This window comes from Diplotaxodon limnothrissa, linkage group LG17, assembly GCF_057381915.1.
Source record: "Diplotaxodon limnothrissa isolate DT_005_m linkage group LG17, D_limnothrissa_male_GT1.1, whole genome shotgun sequence".
Classification (NCBI taxonomy): domain Eukaryota; kingdom Metazoa; phylum Chordata; class Actinopteri; order Cichliformes; family Cichlidae; genus Diplotaxodon; species Diplotaxodon limnothrissa.
In genome coordinates this window covers 18,374,249-18,396,049 of record NC_140612.1, presented here as the reverse complement: position 1 = coordinate 18,396,049, position 21,801 = coordinate 18,374,249, and the positions used below count along the sequence as shown (strand labels likewise).

Below are 21,801 nucleotides of genomic sequence, written 5' to 3'. Positions count from 1 at the left end.
GATTCTTACATGTGTGGTGTGTGTTATCATCATATAGTAGGTAGAGTAAAATGAAGAGTAAGTAAAGAGTTAAAATAATGTGTCACATTTGACCTCTGACCTCTCCCTCAAGGTCAATAGATTTATCTGAAGGTGAAGGTGATAACAAAGCTACATAGAACTGTTTAAAAGTGTTTTTAATGTTTGTACTGACAACACATGGGCATATAGAGAATCGCATATAATAATAGGTTAGAGTCACATTTGACCTTTGACCTTTTCACGTCTGCCTTTCTTTTAAGTCAACACCAAAATGTGTTACATCTTTAAAGCCAGTGTTGTCCAGAGAAAGGGAAATAAACTGTAGTGTAACATTATATAATAATATCTGGTATTTACAAATCAATATCTCTTATGCAGGACTTACTCCTACATGTCTGTGTAATCAAAGTAAACATCTGTCATGTACTCTTAACTAGTTTTTCCTGTACTACTAAAACTTCTTAGAGTACATTTAAAAGAACAGCTGCTTTGCTGTAGCTTAGCGCTCTCTTCTTGGTTTTGACTGGTTTAAACTGAACTCTGTTTGGTCTTGTAGTGACCTTTGACCTTTCTTTATTTTGGCTGTTTGTCTGACCTTTTCTTATGTCTTCTGCAGATGATAGTATTGTAGTATGTTTATCTTCTCCTGCTTGGAAGTTACTAAATCACTTGGTTTGTCTGACTCAATAGTTTGTATATCTTTTCAAAATAAAAGCTTTTCACCATTGTCTGTAGACAGAAACATTTTATTTTAAAAACCAGCAGGATTTTCATTAGAAGTACACCAGCTTATATATGTAATGGCATTTGTTCTCTGACAGTTGATGTTCTACCACAGCTAAATAACAGGCAGTAACAAGTCCGTGGTTGTCTGTGGTTTGGAGGAATAGTTAGTTTATTTCTCTCTGAATCAGAAAACATCTCTAACTAATAACTTGTGCCTCTACAATGATGAACGCTCTCATGTGTGGGTGTTTGAAAGGCAGTCAACAGAGGCTCAACATCTGGTCAAAGGCTGAGAGCCTCACACACCACTGAAACGCATACTTTTGGCTCTGAAGCTAAGTTGCTTAAAGGTGATTTTGTGAACAAAGATAAACCACCAGAGAAACACCTGTCAGGTGCACAGGAAGGAGGAGGTGCCTCTTCACGGCTGAGTGGGTAACGAGGTCTTCTTCTTTTCGTCCAGCCTTCATCTCTGCTCCTCTGTCACTGAGTTTAATTACACACCGTACGCCGAGGCTGCCCCCAGCGTTTGGTTTACCGCTGTCGCTGCTCGGACACAACGCTACATTTACATCAACCCCGCACTCCGAGCAACTGTCCTCATATCTGTCCTGAGCACGTGTTGGCACAGAGCGCGCTCAGTCGGGCGTCACTGGCTCCAGGTCTTAGCTGTAAGATGTGGTTAAATGAACAAAGACCGAGGTGAGCTGCATAAATGCATATTTACATGGCGAAACCCTCAAGTCGCTGTTTTCAAAGTTTTTTCTTTTTTAATGAACTAAGTGGAGAATTACTCTTTGTGCTGGGCTCAAAACATCCAACTGGAATCCATAACAACTGATGAGTCTGGACTAGTTTCAGTCCGAGTTAGGGTCTGGTTTTAGTCTATTTTTGGCTGGTTTTGGACTGGTTTAATTGGTGTTAGTCGCTGGTTTAAATCCCATCTATAAAGGAACAGACTCATAGTCAGATGCTTCTGTAAGGATGGGGTGTTTTGGGCGTAAACCTGATGCAGGTTCTGGATGTCCTGAGTTATGTCCTGGTGCTCGATGGAGCAGATGAACCAGAGTAAAACAGAATGTGGAAAGAAAGCTGAGAGCAAACATAGATCCAGTTGTTAGTGTGCACTTCACATCACAGCAGGGACTGATGCAGTGCACTCCCGTCACCCCCCTCATAAGCATCACCCAGGCCCCTCCCATGCATGGCGGACTGTGTTAGGATGTTTCCTCTCTGTTTCTGCAGGGCGGTGGGGGACAAAGAGAGAAGCCCGTCCTTCCCTTTGTCCCCTCGGAGCCCCCTTGGCGACTGCAGGAAGTTCTCAGATGTCTGCAGAGATGCACTGAGAGTCTGTTAACAGCGGATGTTCAGATATTACAGCACTCCGTTTACACAGGGCACTTCATCCAGACCTTTGAGTGAATGCACAGGAAGAAGTGTGTGCATTTCAGGGCTAGAGTGTTAACATCTTTTCTCCTCTCTGATGACCCACATTTCTGGAAAAATCACAAAGCTGCAGGTTTGTGGCAGCTCTGGCCGTAAAACTTTATCAAGACATTTAAGTAAAAACTTTTATTGTGTTTTTGTACTAATCCCTATCACAAGTTTCCACTCTGTCAGATCTTTTTTTTCATAATGATCTTAATTGTGATTTCAGTCTTTTTTGCACTTTTTTTATGATTTCCTGTAATGTTTACGGTATAACTCCAGTGTTTTTGATGTGATGTGTTCAAAAATGTTTTTAGGGTTGGTTTTGATGGATTGGGTTGTGGAGTGGTTTCACTCTGGTTTAGGGCTCTGTTAGTGGCTTCTTTTTATTGCAGGTTGTTAGTGTGTTTCAGGGGCAGGGTTTGTGCTGGTTATGGCCTTGTTTAAAACTTTGATTTGTTCAGATTTGAGTTTGGTACTGAATTTGAGCTGATTTGTTCCAGTCCTGGACTGGTTTTAGTCTAGTTTTAAGCACTGGTTTGCAGCATCATAGACGTTTTTCTCTGTCCTCTGGTGATGTGATCTAAACTGATGCTGAGGTCTGGAAGCTTATGCTTCTCTTAAAGAGGGCTCCTTGTATTTGGACTTGTTGTCATGTTCCAGTGTTTTCTTATCAGACTACACTGTAGTGCTAAAAACCCCTTTTTGGAAAATGTAAAAATCCAAAAAGTGGTTATGTTAGATCTGTATAATGGTCATAATGGTTAGATCTTTTTCTGTGGAAAATAAAAATTTTCATGTTCCCAAAAAGGAGCCAGAGTCCTTCAGATTGCAAAGTTAAAAAAAGAGTTTCACAGTTTGTGCCCACTTTTTTTTTTTTTTAAACCTTTTTCCATCTCATCAGGAACAAAAACGAGTGACTTCATGGTTTTAGAATAAACTTTGGGTTTTTTTTATGTGTGTGTCCCTGGTGGCTGTGAGCAGTGCTGCTCCTCCAGAGTCTTTTGGTTTGTCGAGCTGAGGCTTCGTCTCAGCTTTTTGTGAAGTGTGTCTCTGTGTGCTTGCTGCTCTTTGTGGCTGCATCTGTCTGCCTCTATTGTTTGCAGGAGTCCATCTGCTGGCCTCCAGTTTGCCCCTCCTCCCTCGCCTCAGACAACCAACACCCTCTAGCCTCACCCCTCCTCCTCCTCTTTGCTGGGAAAGCCAGCTGTCCTCCCCTTACTCTCCCCCATTGCTCCATCACCGATGAGCTGAAGAGGCTGCTCAGAAAACTTGGCCTGAGCGCATTCTTACGTTTACGATAATTTCATTTAAAAAGCTTCAGCTGAAATAAATGAATGTGATTAGTCTGGTTCACACAGTCTCAGCACGTAGATGGCATTTATAGTCAGGAAAGGAAAACCAACACATGCAAAATCATATTAAACAAAGGAATATTTCAGCACTTTTCTAAAAGTTATTTTAACACTTCTGCTGGAAGATGCAGAGGTAGATGTGGATATGCTTTGACTTTCATTCAGAAGAGAAGACGGGCCGGGCTGTAAAAAAGTTTGTACACAAATAAAATATCTTCATATTTAATCATGTTTTCCGAGTTTAAGAAACTCTGTTTTCACTGATGATGAATTTCTGAGGTTTTCAGCACCTGCTTACAGTCTTGATGTTGATGTCTGTAAAAATATCCTTAACTCTGTTCACAACTCTTGTGATTTTTCATGTCTGAACCGCTGTCAGTCATGTCCTGCTAATGTCAACTTATGCTATTCCGACATGAGTATTAACTATTTGTGAAGCAGTGTCCTGCTGAATGCATCTTTCTCTAGCAGACATGCCTGTTATTAAACTTTGATAACTTTACTGACTGACTGTATCAGAGCAGAACTGCTGCTTATATTTCTTTTTATTGTCAGTTTATTATGTAGGATCCCAGATGACACATTTTTGCTGCGGTTTCATAAAAATAGTCCAACAACGGGTTGATTGGTCCAAACAGTTTTTCTGCAAATTTAAAAGTAAGATGAATATTTTCAGGGTTTAAATTCTTGGTTTCTACTTTTAATTTTGTTTATTTATGATTTATTATTGTCTTTATTCCTTCCCAGCTAGTTTTGCTTTTTACATTTGGATGCTGGTCTGATTATGAGCTCGTCAGCGGTTTGTCAAGCACTTTTAATTGATGAGACCAGTAATAAACAAACACATGATGATTGATTAGCGAATCATCGCCAGCTTTAGCGAAACCAGATTTGGCCTTTCGCACTAATCTGTGACATTTTAAGATCAGTTGATATATAGATGACCTGAGAAGTGACCGGTAAACTGATCGATAATGAAAACAGTTGTGAATGCTGTCCTGTTGCTGAAGCATTGCGTTTATTCATGGCGATGTTCAGAGCTGTTTCACTGATAGATGAAAACATTAGTCGACTATAAATGCCTTCAGCTTAACGTTGTGAAGTGTGCGGATCAATAATTCAAAATGACAACTGTGAGTATTGATCAGACGGAGCTGTGTGGACAGGGAGCTGCAGAAAGTGAAAGAATCAATGAAAGCGCTGAAAAACAAAAATCCAGTGTTGAATTTGCAGCTTTTGGTGTTTCTGGAAGCCTCACAGCCTGACAGCTGCTGTTTTGTTGCAGTTTTCAAACTGTCCGCTGGTTTTATGGGATGGCATTCATCATTATTCACTTTACTCTCTCTAAACACTAAAAATATGAAAGTAACAACAGATAATGTAATCAAAGGTAGAACATCTACTTTTTCTTTTCTTTTTGTCATTCAAACAATATTGGACAGTCACTTCTCTGCTTTGCATGGATCACCTGACCTGCCTATGAGAACAATTTGACATTTTTTTGTAAGCAAATGGAATTTTTTTTTTAAACACTAAAACAATCATCAAAAAAGGACCACAAGGATGTGACAAAGGTGAACACTTTTCAGGCTCTGAGTAAAATTAAGCAGTGCAAGGATATCTGAGAGAATACATCACATTTCTAAACGTGATTGCTATCCAAATGTACGTCCAATAAATATCTGGCACACATTTATAAACACAATCTAGAAAGGCACCAGACACCAAAGAGCTCCGCCAAAGCCAGTCGTCCATTCTTCTCTATGTGATCCGCAGCCAAGCCAATGATAAAAAAGCTTTTTTCCAAGCAGTTTGGATCCACAACAAAATATAATGGTTTCTTCCCTTTCACAGGCTCAAAATCTCCAACTTTTATCTCATTAGTTTTTATGTAATCGTACAAACCAACAACAACTGAAAATAAAAGCAGCTCATCAGCATAAAGAGAAGTGCAACTTGTGAACTGAAAGCTTCAGTGAACATATTTTTATTTTTCCTCGTATAGGTGCATTTATATCTAAAAAAAAAAATCAGCTGTTGGAATTCACTGCAAACAGCAGCGGTATTACATCTAAGAAACAAAATGTAAATCTCATCAGTGCCAGTAACAAACCTGGATAGGAAGGACATCCGGCATAAAGTCTGTGCCAAAACAAACATGAGGATCCATCAGCCAAAGTGTCTGAAGTATAACATAATAGAGAATTTGTGGTTTTAGAACAGGCTGAATAGTAAGGTTTAAAAACATGGTTCATTCAGAAAACCTTTGACAAATTAAATTAACCTTTTAATAAAAAGTCAGAAAACTTTTTATTAACAGTTTTAAGCATTTCAAATAAATAAACCTAAACCAAACATTTTATCAGTTTTCCATTTAAGAAAAAAAAAAGATCAAAGTGCCCTTAAAGCTGTCTGTAATGGTAATGTGATGGAGCAGACCTCAGAAAGAATAAATTCTGTTTTGATCAAACTAACTGAAACCTTATTAGCAATCACTCTAGTATCTTAATTCTGTGTTTAGCCTGAAACAATGGGTGGATACTGATGTTTTTGGTGCTCCAGGTTGTACATTATGGATGCTTTTTGGATAGTTTCTAAACTCGTTTTGTCTCAGTAGTTAAAGTCAGTTCTGCAAGTCACAACTACAATACTGTACAATACAATACTATGAAATACTGAGAATTTGAAGTGTACGAGCTCACAAAGCTTAAAGAAGCTCCAGAGTAGTGGATTCGTCTTCAGTTGTCATATTTTCCTCCAGGTGACTTCCAGAGTTTGACTTTTAATTTCTCCAACTCTTGGTCTGTTCTGTGCCATCACAGCAGGAGAGATAAAACCAACAGAAGCTCCTCATTTTGCTCAACAGATGTCCTTAATCCCGTCTAATCCAACATGTTAAACGGTTGTTTTCTCTGCAGCGAGCGCGGGGCGCCGACCCTGGCACTAAAGCTTCCCACAGGCCAGTTGGACTCCCTCAGACTCCCTCTGGTCCTGGTCTAGTGCTCTCATCTCCTCACCACAGTGCCAAGCACAGGCTGAATTAATAAAGTATCTGTTTCTGAGGCCGTATGTGAGCGGGGACAGCTCATAGCAGGAAGAATAACACAACTTTTTAAGTTTCCATCAGGAAAGAACCCTAGGTTAATTTTTTTTTTACCTTTTACAAAAACTATATAAAAGATTTGTGATCTGATCAGATATTTTTTTCTGGTCAGTCCCATTATCAGTTTTTCTGATGACTGTGGCAGTGTGAAATAAAGAATAATCAGTGCTCAGGAGTGACCACTTCAGCATTTATGACTTTGAATAAAGTCTGTTTTCTCTGACAACAGCAGAGCGCCGCACTTCATAAATCAGTTCTTTAAATAAATCATCTGCACCTTCAAATTTCAAATCAGTGGCTTTAAAGAACTTTCACTGCCTTTAATTTAGCAGCTCTTACCCTGAAATGACCTGATTCGTTCCTTCAGATTAATAATTTGTGGCATCAAATGACTAAATCGTGGTCTGAAATGACTTCATTTTCACCCTCTTTCCTTCTCTCTCTTCTGCATCAGCTGAGAGCCAAAACACTGAAACTGACTTTCTATGAACTGGGTCAGAACATCAGCACTCTGAAGGGAAACTTGGATATCCATTAAAATATTTTGGGGGATATCACACATGCAATGGGCCAAACATAAATCAAAATAACATTGATGATCTCCATGCTGAGGATTTTAGAGGAACAAAGATCATGATTAGAAAGAATAATTTGTAATTTGGCCTCACAAACACCTGAAACCTGAAACATTTAAAAGTATAAACAAGAATATACGTTGGTGGGATTTTAATAATATAAGCAGCTGTCGATGGATGATTAGTAAAATCAGGCATTCAGATGATAATTCAGAGACTTAACCTCCTAAAATCAAGCTGTGTAACATCCACATGTGTGACTCGTGTTATATAACCAGAGAACAAACAGGAAGTGATGTAAATGCTTTTCAATGGAAATTGATGCAGAAAAGTGGAAAATCATCCTAAAAACCTCCCTCTGTTGTAGTAAATGTGAATAAATAATAAAATAACTGCTGGTGTTTGGTGGCTGTTTGATGACCACGTTATCACCACGTCCAGTGACATTTAAAACGTGACCTGATCACTGAGGTGTGTCAGGAGTGTTTAACCTTGTTCATTAGTCAGCTTTGAGTGTTTTTCTTTTTCCTTGGTGTTTTTCCACTACTCGAGTAGTTTGAGCTCTTCTTTTTAAATCTTGACTAAACAACTAGTACATTAGTTGCTGGGAACATTGTTGCTTTTATTCCACTTTATGTCTGAAGTCTTTTAGGGGAGGCAGCTTTCATCAGTGTAGTTCTCCTTGGTGACTTTTCAGGCTAGTCTTCATTTTTCCTCAGCTGCTCTTCCAAACAGCCCAAATCATGTTGAGAAAAGATTAGATTTTTAACTCCTCAGCGTGAACACGGCCGAGCTCCAGCCCAACCTGCTCATTCAGCCACTAACTGGCCATTTAATCAGCACCAATAACGTCTGCTGCTGCTCTTTCTGCCATTTTTCATCCTCTTATTATCTGCGATTAGGAGAGCAGAGCTGAGATGATCGGTGGACGCAGCAGTGGCTCTATAATTTCTCTCCGGCTCTTCATTTTTTAATATAGAGTTTGACCTTTCAGAGCTATGTGCCGGTTGCTGCCGCTGGTCAATATTCTCAGCTCTCGCTGAAGGTGCGAGCTGTTCGGTTGGCAAATAAATGTCTTCATTAAAGCGACGACCCCGAGCCACATTTCTTCTCAATGACGTTCAGATCGTTTCTGCTTCAGCCTGTGATTTTGTTTGGCCTCCAATAAACGCTGAGGGACGAGGACGGGAGATTAAAGACACTCGGTTTTCACAGGTGAACATTTTCTGAGAAGCTCTGAGGCCTCTGTTCCCACAGGATTCATGTTTCTGGGAGGTGGTGTTCATTTAATTCATCTTTCTTTGTGAAATTAAAAGATCTGGACTGTACAGGAGAAAACAGAAAAGATTTGACATTTTTAGGTTTTTAATAGTTTTAATAATCCAGTTCTAACTGTTTGTACAGACACTGGCTCATTACACACAGGAGCTCCGCTTTTTTTAAAGGCACCTGTGTGACACGCACGAACAAATCCAGGCAAAAGACGGCGCTCAGAGAGAACACCTGTGCTTACCTGCTTACATTACAACAGCACATTAATGAGCTTACAGCTGATGGCCTTTATTGCTTTATGTTGTTGTTTTGGCTCGCAGACAGGCCTGAATGTTGGTGTCAACATGTTTCCAAAAGCCGAGGGAAACCAGTTCCAAAACAGGCCTGTGTGTTACTGCGGTTTATACGCAGATGCAGGAGCCCAGTTTCAGGCCTGCTCCTAGATCTATTATGCAGGAAGCCCAGATTTCCCTTCAGAATAAAAGCTCGCCTGCTGGGCCTTTGTGAGTTCTCAGCTCTCTGGCACAAAATGAGCTTTTATTGAAAAAAAAAAAGGCTGAACTTTATGCCTTTTTCAAACCCCGAGATGTCTGAGTCAAATCAAGCTTCTTCTTCTTGAGTTGTTTTGCGTTCCTCTTGTTTCCATTTACATCTCGGACCTCCTGCTGTGATGGAGTGACACGTCTCTATAGCAACATTTCTGTGTGATGCTGCAGGATTGAAACAAAGAGAGAAACCTCCCTTCAGCGTGAAGTCACAGGAGCTGATTTAAGTGGTAATAAGAGCAGGAGGGGTGAGGTTTGATCGTTTACTTTTCATGGAGAGGCGCCGCAGCGAGAACAGCGGGCAGCGTCACAACAGCTTCGATCACGTTTCGGCAAATCACATTAAAAAGAAGTCCCATTTTTATGATCTTCCATTCATGCGAGCGGCTCCGTCACTTCTGAAAAACCCAATTAGCAGAGATGGGCGATTGAAATCTTGGTGAGGGCGGCAGAGAATCTCAGCGGGCTCGGCTCAGTTCTGTCTCTGCGTTGGCATTCAGTCGGTGAAATATCTTCTGGGCACTTTTGCTGAAAAGTTAATTGAGATGATAAACAAATCAGAGTTTGGAGCTGCTGCTGTGATTTCCTGTTTTTTCTCTCCTGAGTAAAAAAAAAAGAGAGAAATCAAAGAGCCGAAGGCAGCAGAAACAGTGATTAGAGCCGCTGCTGCTGATCGATTGAAGAGGTATTGTCACCGTTTCTGTTTGTGTAATTAAAGTTTGTGTCTTTGAGTCCATTTACCGAGTAAACACTTTTGTCTTTCTCTGTAACGAAGCTCGTTAGGGGGCGAAAATCAGCATCACTTAGTATTTAGAAAATAATTCAACTGTTTCTCCAAAGAAGTAAAAGCTCGCAGTCAGTTTTTGTTTTTTCCCCTATCACAAAACTGCTGATTACTCAGACTGTATACCAAAGATGGACAAGAACACTCACTGGTTTGTAGACTCCACATTTTGAAGCCTCAACATTGGCTTTTTGGAGCATATATCTTATTATTATTATTATTATTAATAATAATAATAATCTTATTATTAATTAATTATTTAATTATTTATTTATTATTTATTAATTATTATTATTATTATTATTATTATTATTATTATAATAATAATTATAATAATAATAATAATAATAATAATAATTAATAAATAATAAATAAATAATTAAATAATTAATTAATAATAAGATTATTATTATTAATAATAATAATCTTATTATTAATAATACTCTCAGATTTTGGTCCACGTTGATTTGACAGCATCACACAGCTGCTGCAGATGTGCTGCGACCATCAGAAGATGGTACACTTGCTAAAAAGGGACGGACATGGTTAGCAACAATAATCAGGTAGGCTGTGGTGTTTAAATGATGCTCAGTTGGTACTAAGGCCCAACATCTGCCAAGAGTATATCTCCCCTACCTTTACACCACCAGCAGCCTGAACTGTTGATATAGGTCAAAACTCTGAGCCGACCATGTGAATATTACTGCAGAAATTAAGACTCATCGGAGCAGGAAACATTTTTCCATCTTCTGTTGTCTAGTTTTGTGAGTCTGTGTGTAACCTCAGTTTCCTGTTCTTACTGACAGGAGTGAAATCAGTGTGGTCTTCTGCTGCTGGAGCCCATCTGCTTCAAGGTTCAGAGATGCTGTTCTGCAGATCTTTGTTGTAACGAGAGATTATCCGGGTTACTTTTACCTTCCTATCAGCTCGAGGCAGTCTGACCATTCTCTGACCTCAACAAGGTCATTTCTCCCAGACAACTGTGGCTCTTAATGGTTGATGGGGAAATCGAAGCAAATCAGCAAGAAAAAAGTCACTTAAATCATCTTAATTAATCATGCTAATACAGTAATTGGATCTACAGCAGGTTATTTTTATCATGTCTATATGTCTAAATGCACTGAGTTGTTGCCATCTGATTGGCTGATTAAATATTTACCTTAACAATCAGTTAGTTGTTAGTGTCTCTAATGTGGCTGGTGAGTGTATATATTATTTCAAATTAAAAGTCTGTCAGCAACAGAAAGCAGTGTTTGCAGATTCCCGGGAGTGTTTTTACATATTTCTCAGGTTTAAATCCAAACTGTAAGGACACATGTGGATTTATTAGGACACGAGTTAACCATTAAGGAAGCTTTTATTTGTCATCAGGTCAGGGGTGATGAAAGGCAATGTCAGAAACAAAGCGATGTAAACAGTAAACAGCTGTTGTCATCTGCAGTTAAACATCTGTGAGGTCTTTAATTACTCATCAGAGTTTTCATTGATCCGCTGGCCAATAAATTGATCGATAGTTTCGGCTCTTCTTGTCGACATTTCCAGCTGTCGGTCAGTGCGGCAGCTTGTCACATTCCAATGGAGTCCGAGTTACATGGGAAAATTAGACTCGGGGCGCGTTTGATTTGCATTTAAATGGATTTATTGTCCACTGACGGTGTGACGGGTGGAGACTGACCACATGATCAGATGAGAGGAAATGAGGAGCTGTGCTGCACGGTTTGGCCGAGCGCCCCGTTCGGCTGCATAATGAACATTTTAATGTGATTGTTATCAGATGGAAGCCAGCGGAGGAGGGTGAGGAGCAGCAATACTGACAGAGCTGAAGCTCTGCTGAAGCTTGGAGTCGTGGTCATTGAGCCTCTGAAGCGCGACTCAGTTTGATTTCATGGATTTTTTTCTGTCTCTTAAAGTTAAAAAGCAAACACTGAACAGCAAGTGGGGACTCTTTCTGATTTCATTTAAAACTACATGAAACAGGTTTAATTACTCGAGTTAACCAGCTGGATTCACTTATTGACCAGCTGATAATTGCTGATGATGCTCAGGAGGAGTGAATAACGTGGAATTATAGACTCTGTAATTGGTCAGCAAAGCCTCAAGCTGAGCATTTGTTTTTTTTGTTTTCTACCATCGCCATTTTAATGTTTTAAAAACAAGATGTGCCGAGTGTTTTAATATTTCCTGCAGCGTATTTTAATGAAGTCAACCAATGTAGAAATCTCTGTTTCATGTTTTAGATTCTTCAGGACATCAGCTTCATTTCAACTGCCTTAAAGTCAAAATAATTAGAGTAACTCCTGAAACATCATTTCTGACTTCAGGGTGATGAAGCTGAGAGAAACTGGCTTATACCTCATGTGAGGATCCAGTTTTTCACTTTCAAAAAGTCTTGAAAAGTCAGTAAAATATACTGAGCTGCTCTTTGTCTTTCTTAAATCCTTTGACACTTTAACCGCAGTAAGCTGGTTTTAAATTACTCATCAGCTCTCTCCCTCAGAGCTCCAGATTAGGGTTGCCACTCATTTCCTGGGATATAAATAATATTACCACGATAGTCTTTTCAAGATCACCTCTGCTCACCGAGCTGAAATTGAAATGATTACATCATATAAGTGTTCGTCCATCATTGTAGATCAGAATTTGTTTTTGAAAATCTTAGGTTGATCTTTTCTCTATGACCAGCACCTGAGTACTGGCAGTTTGGTTGGTTGTTGATAGTTAAATCTCTGCTTGGGGTGCTTTCCTTTTATCTGTGCACACAAATAAAAAACATAGTCAGTATGGCCTTTGTTCGCAGTGTTTTACGAATGTTTGTCCTGAAACAGACGTGATTTTTAATGTCAGATATCCTTTACGTGGGTGAATAAAGGAGCTCTGTTCTGTTTCTGTTTAATCCTGGTGATCAGCGAGAGGGTGATGAACCTTCAGAAAGTTCACATCACACACAGGTTTAGGATCTTGTTTAATCAGCTGAAGTGTTTCATATTTTTCCTGTGAGCTTCAGCTTCATAACTGCTGTTACAGTAATAGTTTAGGACAGGTCTCACCTCCACCTGAGAGTCCCAGATGATCAGACCTCCTCCTGACGGGGAGGGCAGGTGTGGCTCGGTGGCAGTGATGGTCAGCTCTGCAGTGTTTTCCCTGCTGGGTCGCAGCCACCCGGCGGCCATATTTCCACGCTGTGTTTGCTGGCTAAAGCTCCACCTCTGCATGTGGGGCAGCGGGGGCCTCACGGCCCTTTTTGCCAAACTGTGGGCGAGGGTCCAGACTCTGTCCTGTGTGCCCCTGTTGATAAGCTGTCCCGCTGCCAGACACGAGCTGGTAGGAGTCCATTTACCCGGAAACTGCAGCCAAGGACACTTTGGAGGTTCTGATCCGTGAACATTTTCTCTGCTTCAGTCAGAATCTTTTATCTTCGGTGGTTTCAACTGCATGATCTACTGTTTTTCTACCAAATATATAATCTAATCTCTCTTTATGAATCTGGAATAATCTCTCTGTCTAATGGTAGTGGGCTTTGGAAAGCTTCAGCCTAAACCTGTTTACATTTTATCTGTTTTCTTTTCTTCATTTAATAAAAGCTTTTATTTTGAAAGTTTGGATTTCAGTCGAGATTAAGCACTGAATAAAAACAGTCTTCCTGGTTATGATGAAGCCTGCCTGCTGGAATTAATCAAACATCTGGCCCTGCCTGTAAGTAGGCCCCACGGTGGGATCCTGGATGGGTTTATGCTTGTCTCACCGTTTTTAAGGTGGTGTTTGTGAGTGTTTCTGTCTCACCAGAATGGAAAAGGCCAAACTGCAGCCGTCCGTCTCCTCGCGGCCTGAAGGGCCTTGCTGGTAAATGGCGTGTAAACAAAGGAACCGTCTGGCAGCTGCACTGATGGAAATCTGAACAGCTACTAATGTGTTTTTCAGCAGCCCCGTTATCTCAAAGGCCCACTATCAAACCAGAGTACATAATGAGTGTGGATAATCCGGCCCGCTCGCTGAATCGGCAGCGCTGGCGATGACCTTAGCCGTGGCCGTGGAGCGGGCGGCGGCGTTCTCAATTAAATTCTGCCAGTGGAGTGGAGAGAGACGGCGAGCTCGCAGAGATCAGTTTAACTGCTGAATGAGAGATTAGAAAGAAAACCAGCGTCGACTAATGCTGAATAAACTTCACCTCTACGGGTTGTTTCTTCGAATGCAGCAGACTATATGTGCCTTTCAAAGTCGAGGGAGTGGACGGGAGCTGAAACAGGAAGGAGAGGAAGCCGAAGAATAACTGTTACAGTTGTTTAAAGCCCAGTAACGTCATATTCAGATTTAAATCATTCCAACTCATGTGAGGCATGCATTCATCTTTGTTTCACAGCTTTGTTCACTTTGTTCTTGTTTAAAAGTCGCTGTTTGAGAAAAAAGGCTAAAAAGAGCTTCATCGAATCAGAAGTATTTTTTGTGCTTCTGTATCATTACACTCACGAATCCACAAGGAAACAAAAAATGCTCAAAATCAAAAGAATGTTTTTGTTTTTGTTGTACACGTTCAAATCTGATACCATCATAGCCTGCTGCCGCCATGTTGGTTTATCAGAGTCAGAAGTGACCATATTTAGACCAGAGGGTGGAGCTTCTGGTTCCGCAGCATGAGCTTTACTAGAAGTTGATGCTTCCTGGCATCCATTAAAACCTGCAAGTCCTTCATCGTCCAGCAGAGGCTCCAGCAGAGTCCGTACTCATGTTAAAGTGGAAATGCTGTTTCAGGAACAGCTTCAGGAGTCAGGAGTTAGTAGTCGTGGTCTTCAATTCCTTGACGTCTTTCCTGTTCCCATCAGCTGACACACTGCAGCTGTTTCAGGTCTCTGCCAGCTCCCTCCCCGTGGAAAGCTGACTGGCTTTCTGGTTCCAGCTGACTCGTCTGTCTCGAGCACTTCCACTGGGACCTCTCCCAGAGTTTCAATTAACGATCTTTCTTCAGCCAGCAAAGAGCAGAAGAGATCAGGGAGGAAGGGAACACTGTGTGACCGCTCCGTCACAGCCGGGTCTGAGAAAAACTCCAGGCGTGCATTCATAAATAAAAAGAAGTGTGTGATTGATGCTGCAGGGCTTTATTTTTTCCATTCTTAAATACCTAAAATTGTCTCTAGATTGTAGAAACCTCTAAAACAAGATTGTAAAACATGATCCGGCCCCAACTATAAATTCTCCAGAGGTGATGGGTAACCACCTTCTCCATAAACGGACAAAAACACCCACATACTGCTGTCTCACTCCCAGTTTATTGATTGATTTTTATTATTATTCCTTCCTGCATAAATATGCCGAGGCCAGGCAGCATTACAAGACATGGTTATTTAGGAAAAAGAAACCAGAACCAGACAGAGGCAACAAATCAAACATCCTGATACTTTTCTTTTTCCGAGCTTTACAAATATAGAGAAATCATTAGGAAAGAATTTTAAAACTTGTTCATTCTTTATCAGTGCACCACAAAAATTCTGTGTCTTAGTAACAGTAATCTCATCATACATGGAAACATTACTGAAGAAAATATGATTAATTATTAACTTCTAAATCTCGTAATTAACACAACCTGTTCTCCTCCTGGATGTTTTTAATCTGTGAACTTCAAGAGTCAAGAAACGAGTTCTTGTTCTTCATAAATGTGCCGTAATCGCTCTGAAGGCCATAATCATGCTTCATTTGAATATATGTTCATTATTTTGGTTTTAACAAGATGTCCTTTAACCATTTTTCTCCAAGTAACTTCATTCTAGTAGAGTTCACACTGTGTAATAAATTGTTATTACAATACATAAATCAGCATGAGGCTCTGCAGGACATGGATGATTTCCTCCAAAGCAAAGCCATCCTGTTGACTCTAGTTTCTTACAAGCGTACCATTTAATTTTCACCTTGTTGATCCAGGAATAAAACTCGGATTCTGTTTAATGTTGTTCCAAACACCACTGACCTGAGGCACGAGGACAAGCTTTATTTCTGTTGTTGCAAATACAGTATTGATATATATGAATATGTACATCTTAGTACATGCTGGCTGATCGTTATCCTCACTCAAACCCAGCACAGGTTAGGAGTGTAGTTTAAAGCCCAGCAGAAACCTACATGTGTGCAGGAGAAGCAGCTGGTTGTGGAGGTTGAAGGTGAATGAAGTTAAATGGAGGATGGTGTAAAGCAGCTTGTTGTACTGTGACTGATCTGATATACAGTATTTTTGTACAGTAATAGAAACAATACAAAATGTAAAAATCAGCCTTTATTAATTTCAGCAATCCTTTCTATTAAAAAATGATGAAAGATTCTACAAGAAAATGTTATGTTATTAGTTTACAGCTTCACAGGGCTCCATTTATTGGCTTATCAAACAGAAACACCAGAAACAGGAAGACCAAAAAGTTGGAGTTCTACTTTCACTAATCCTCAGAGGTCTCAAACATCATCAGCAATGTCAGGAAACCATTTTAGCTCTTTCCCCCTAAAGACGACTTTTGATACCCTTAATAACCTTATGATGAGTTCTGACGCCTCAGTATATGTCAATAAAGTTGTGGTTTGATGACCATTAGAGTAGTTTCTTAGTTTCCAAATGTAGCTGCATAGGCAAAGACTGCCCACACTAACTTCTGATGGCCTCTCAGTCATTTTGGCCTATAAGCAGCTCAAATATGAACTTCTAACATCACAAGAATGCATTAATAAACATGCAGCAAATAGGACGCTGATAAAATCCAAACCAGTTTAGCTTACCAGGCTATTTCGTACTTATTTGACTGTTTATTGGTTTCAATCTCTAGTTTAGACAGTTGGTGCTGCTTTACACCATTTTGATGTGCACCAGCTTACAGATGGAGAATTTACAAAAGTGAATCATCGGCTCTCAAAGGCAGAAAATTGGGCATGCATCAGAAAGCCCATTTCCTCCATCACACTGTCTGGCCGTCATTAGAGCTGCTCTGTGTGGATAAAAGGTGAGGAGAGAGTGGACGCTGATGAAAGCCTCTGCAGGCTGCGTCTCATTTAACTGAGCCCGATAGCTGGAGGAATGGCTCGTTAAGACACCTTAAAACATCGTTAACGTTTCCTCTCTCAGATTGTTGCCTATCAGGCAAAACTGTCTGCTCAGGGGTCACAGAGTCCTCCCAAAGTCTTCCACTACAATCCGCCAATCAGCCCGACACAGGCCCGATCTGCAGACATATCTCAGAGGAGTTAGACAGCACTCAAAAGGCCATCCTGGTGCTTAACAGTATAAAACCAGGGAACTGAATCCTTAAATCGTCACCTTTCGACCGGTGACTCTGCTCAATGTTACACCATAGAAAGAGGCACTCTCTATGCGAGATGGTGTTTTCTTTCACACCCTGCATGCATTAGTGAAGCCTCCTGATAGTAACATGTGCAATCAATCCTTCATTTAGAGATACTTGTGCCTAACTGTTGGTAAAAACCGAAGAAAAGCGAAGCACTGAAAACATTTTTCAGAGCGACGCTGCAGGAGCTCCGTTTGATTTTATCCACAGCTTTAAAGCAGCCGAGGTCAGGTTCAGCACACGCTGCCATTATCTGACATTTTGGGAAATCCTTTACACCTGAGAGTCAGATGGATATCAGCTGTCGAGCAACACGTCATTACATTCAAGTCTGAGTGTCCTTTTTCTGGAAGATAAATCCTCGCCTGTTTGAAGAACCTGGAAGGTCATTTAATGACACTTAAGGGTGGTTTAAAGGTTTTTGCAGGATCCTCAAAGACTCTGAATACATTCCATCAGCTGATAAAAAGGATTTACGATTTACGTTTAAGTGTAGCTGTGGGCTGTGGAAATATGTCAGCACTCTGTGAGGACCACAGATTGTCTTAAATTTCTAACAAAGAAAATCTAAAATTAATTTCAACCTAAATTTGGGGTTTTAATGGTAATTTAATTTAGACTTATTGGAGGGAGGGTAAATGTTTCTAAAGTTGTCAAAAATCCCTATAACTTGTGGGCTGGTACTAAAGTAAGACTGAAGAACATTTTTAGTGAGTTGGATATTAAACATGGACGTCATCTGTTGGGTAGTTTTGGATCATTTTGGCTGCTGCCATGTTGAGTTTTTTTCATAGGTGACCATATTTGGAGACGAGGGTGGAGCTAATGCGGCCAAACAGATGTGATGAACTTATCGATAGAGAACAAACATGTATACGTGTTTGTTACGTTTCTGTATCAGCCTGTAAACATGTTTATTTCTGCTGTTTTAGTTAAACATGGTAGTCTATGGGGACTGACTCACTGCTGCCTCTGCTGGACGTCAGAGGAACTGCAGGTAGTAATGCCGTTGTGTGATCTGAGGTGTTTCCTCGTCAGGCTTTGCTTTCTGCAGGTGGTTGAGGCTTTTTTATCGTCCTGTGTTGTTTCTTTTCTCGTAGCAGGTCTTTGACTGAAGTGCTGATGAATCTTGACGTTCTCGGCGGCAGCATTGTTTGTCTTCAGTCTGATCTCCGGTGGCTCTGAAACGCTCTCGGAGCACCGTAATCGTGGCTCTCTGCGATCCCTGCTGCTCTCACGTTCTCTTCTTCCTCCCCTCATTCACTTTCTCCTCAGCTCCCTGCAGGAGGGACGAGGCTGTGCTCTGCAGCCTGGAGAGCCTTTAAATGAGTGACCTTTGAGACAATCAGAGGCGCCCCGGCTCAAACAAACCCTGAATGGCGAGTGGCGGTCCCCGGGCCCCGTAGCAGGCTGCTGCCCGGGCTGCCTGTGGATTACATTGATCCCCTGAAACAATGGCCTCACTGCGATCATGGTGGAGAGGGCTGATAAATAACATGTGAATAAATGCAGGGGGAGCACCGAGAGTCATGGAGGCCTCCACTCTGAGCTAGAAAGGATTTTCCTGTTGTTCCAGAAGCTTCACGTCCCAAACAGCCAACAGGTTTCATTTGACTGGGTTCTGTTCAGGTGACATCGTAACCACGGCTGACATGAACTCATATGGACAGTCGTTGCTGCTGCCATTTCCTAATAAAACCCAAACTTTGAAAGTCTTTGTGATTAGCAGCTGGGCTCGGCCCCCCCACACACACCCTGCCCCGCCCCACCCACTGTAGTCTATAGAAACGCTTGAAAGAAGCAGCGGCGGGATGAGAGGGGCAGCAGTGAGTGGAATATAAAACATTTAGAGAGCTCTTCTTCAGGAGTGTGAGGGTGAAACGAAGGGAAAAGGGAGATTACTCCGATCTGCCGGGGGAAATGTTTCTGTGGTACACGCTGAGGTGGGGGAGGGGCATAAATGTGTATTCATGTGGACGAGGATGCTGAGTGTTTCCAGTTTAACATCAGAGTGCGAGTCGAAGTCATCGTGAGCTGCTTCAGATTCAGGTCAATGCCAGTGTGAACACTTTCAATCTGTTTGTGTCGAGGGGAGACATCTGCTCAAGGATTCAGGCTAGAAGAGGTCACCTGTTCACCTGCTGCTACATTGTTAACAGGCAGGATAGATGTAAAGGATCACGGAGAGCATGACCAGCATTTATACAGCAGTCAGTCTGCTTGTACACTAAATACTTACTTTGAACACAAAGTAAACCCTAACAAAACCTAACAAACACACAACATTCAGATTAAATATTAAAAATATACTTAAAATATCAAAATACCAAGTAAAAAACAAACGAATGTAGAAAGTGCAACCTAAACACTTTTATAGTAGAAGATGAGTTCATTCTTGAAAATATAATAAAATGTAAAGTTTTTAGGTTTTTAAAATAACTACATAAAAAACCCTAAAACTTTAGCAAAGTAAATACAAAAATAAATAAGTAAATAAACAAGAATGAAGAACAATGCAAAGAAGAAATTATGAAGCGAATGGAAAAATACACAGAATAGTAAAATATAGAATAAATTATTGAAATCACAATAGTGAATTTAACAAAAGAAATAAAAAATTAGTATTACAAAGCTTACCTTTTTGTATTTTACCAAAATAAAATGTAAAGTAAATGGTTTTAAATGTTAATTAAAATGTTAACATTTAATTCTTGAAACTAAAATGAAAGGTCAATTAAAAAGTAAACATATACACTACATCCACAGTGTATACAGATACTGTGTATCATGACTGCGAGCTTGGAGGTGTTTCAGACTGTGTCCTGATTGGTGTAACCTTAAAGGCAGGAGGACGCTCTGCACACAGCTTTTTAATCTCAGCCACGGCTTTGTTTGCAGCATCTTCATACAGCAGGGAAATGTAGTTTCAGGAGGAGTGTGAGGTTTACTCAAAGTACAGACAGACTGAGGCCCTCACACACAGACAGAAGCATCTCCGTCTCACTCTCCCTCCCTTGCTGTTATCTGTCTGTCTCACCTGTCTGTCTCTCTCCTGTCTCTCTGCAGAAGCTGGCGGTCAGAAGCTGTCCTGTTGGGACGACTAAGCCGCTGTCGCTCATCAAGCCTCCCAGTCAGGGCATCGCCATCTCCGTGGTGCCGGCCAAGGCTCCCGTTTCCATGGTAACCGCACACATTAACGGACAGAAGGCGGTGGCGAGCTCGGAGCCACTGCAGACGTCCCCCATCAACCTTCAGACGGGCGGCAGGGCCGTGGCCGCTGGAGTCCACCCGTTCAGCAGCAGCAGCAGGAGAGCCGGAGAGCTGCCCCCCTCCCAGGTAACGTCCCTGCTGAGGTCACAGCGAGCAGCTGTTCCAGCTGTTTCTGTTCCAGTCATTAAGGTGAACAGGTGTCCAAAAAGAAACTACTTTACTTTTTCACACAGAAAGTAGTTTATTTCATGTGATGGATTACTACATCACACATCCGGAGATTGAGTCTCAAACACGTTATTGTGGATTCACCTGTTTTCCAGGTGAGCGATGAGTTAATAGGTTTCACACAGTAACACAGACCTGCACCCGATGCAGGCAGCTTTGTTTCCTATGGGTAGAATTTGGGTTTTTGTGAATGGAGTCTGGTGGGTTTGGATGGAGCCGTCTGACAGCAGCACAGGCACTGAAGATGTTTTCGTACTGTCCGCAGTGCTACGATTAGCTTGTCCTTTATTTACCACAGTAAATGTAGAACATTTGTTCCTGGTTCCTGGTATTAGTCTGCCTATTTCCTGGAAACTATAATGAAGGATATCAACAGCGGATGAATCTGTGGAGCTTCACAGAACATCTGCTTTTTGGATCCTTTCAGAGGTATTTTATTCTTTACAGTCTTTAGTCTACACTGCAGAGCTGAAGTTATAAAAACATTTTCCCTCTGAACATCAAACTGGTTTAGAGTTTACAGATTTAAAGATGCTTTAACGTTACGCGTTGGTCTTTAAAGTCGCTGGTTTAGGGAGTAAATGTGTTTTCTTTACAGCCGTCACCTTGTCGAGCATCCAGAAGCTTCTGTGTTGAGTCACTGCTCAGAAACCTTGGAAGAAGAAAGAAATTGCAAAAACTTGACATTTTGTGCCAGCTGCTCTAACATCCTGAATGATTGTGTTTGAATGCAGCTCAGCGTGTGAATGCTCAGAGTCAGACAAAGACCTGAAAACCACAAATTCATCAAGCACAACACTTCCTGTTAAAGTGTCATTTTACTTATTTCGTCAAAGAAATCTCAATTTTTTTAAAAGCTTCAACTCTGAGAAAAACACATCAAAAGCTCATGTATGTGTGGTCAGAAAACTGAGTCTGAATGTAGCAGAGCCAGCCTTGTTTTTTCATGTCGGTCAGTTTCCTGTCATAGAGTCTGATGGCGTGAGTGCCGCAGCTCGCCGCTAAAGCAGCAGCTGATTGTTGTTGTGATTCTGAACACAATGTGCAGCACGGAGGAGAACTCATGGTTTGAACTCAGGGACTGTTTTCCACTGTTCCTCCTCCTCCTCTGAGCTGTTAGGATTCAGGCCGCAGCACCTCACCTCTTCCACACTTTGTATTCAGCACCATCACCTCCATCAGCACACAGTCGGGAACCGAGCTTCACGCTCAACACCGGCAGCCTCCACACTATTACTGTA

The 21,801-nt window shown here is 41.1% G+C and overlaps 1 protein-coding gene across 1 annotated transcript in view; it reads left to right on the top strand.

Annotated features, from left to right (window-relative positions):
• phf21b (PHD finger protein 21B) overlaps nucleotides 1–21,801 on the top strand; it is an 83,004-nt gene that overhangs the window by 48,648 nt on the left and 12,555 nt on the right. The window contains exon 3 of the mRNA XM_085376534.1: nucleotides 20,189–20,458. Coding sequence (XP_085232660.1) covers nucleotides 20,189–20,458 — 270 coding nt within the window. The remainder of the gene's footprint in view (nucleotides 1–20,188; nucleotides 20,459–21,801) is intronic.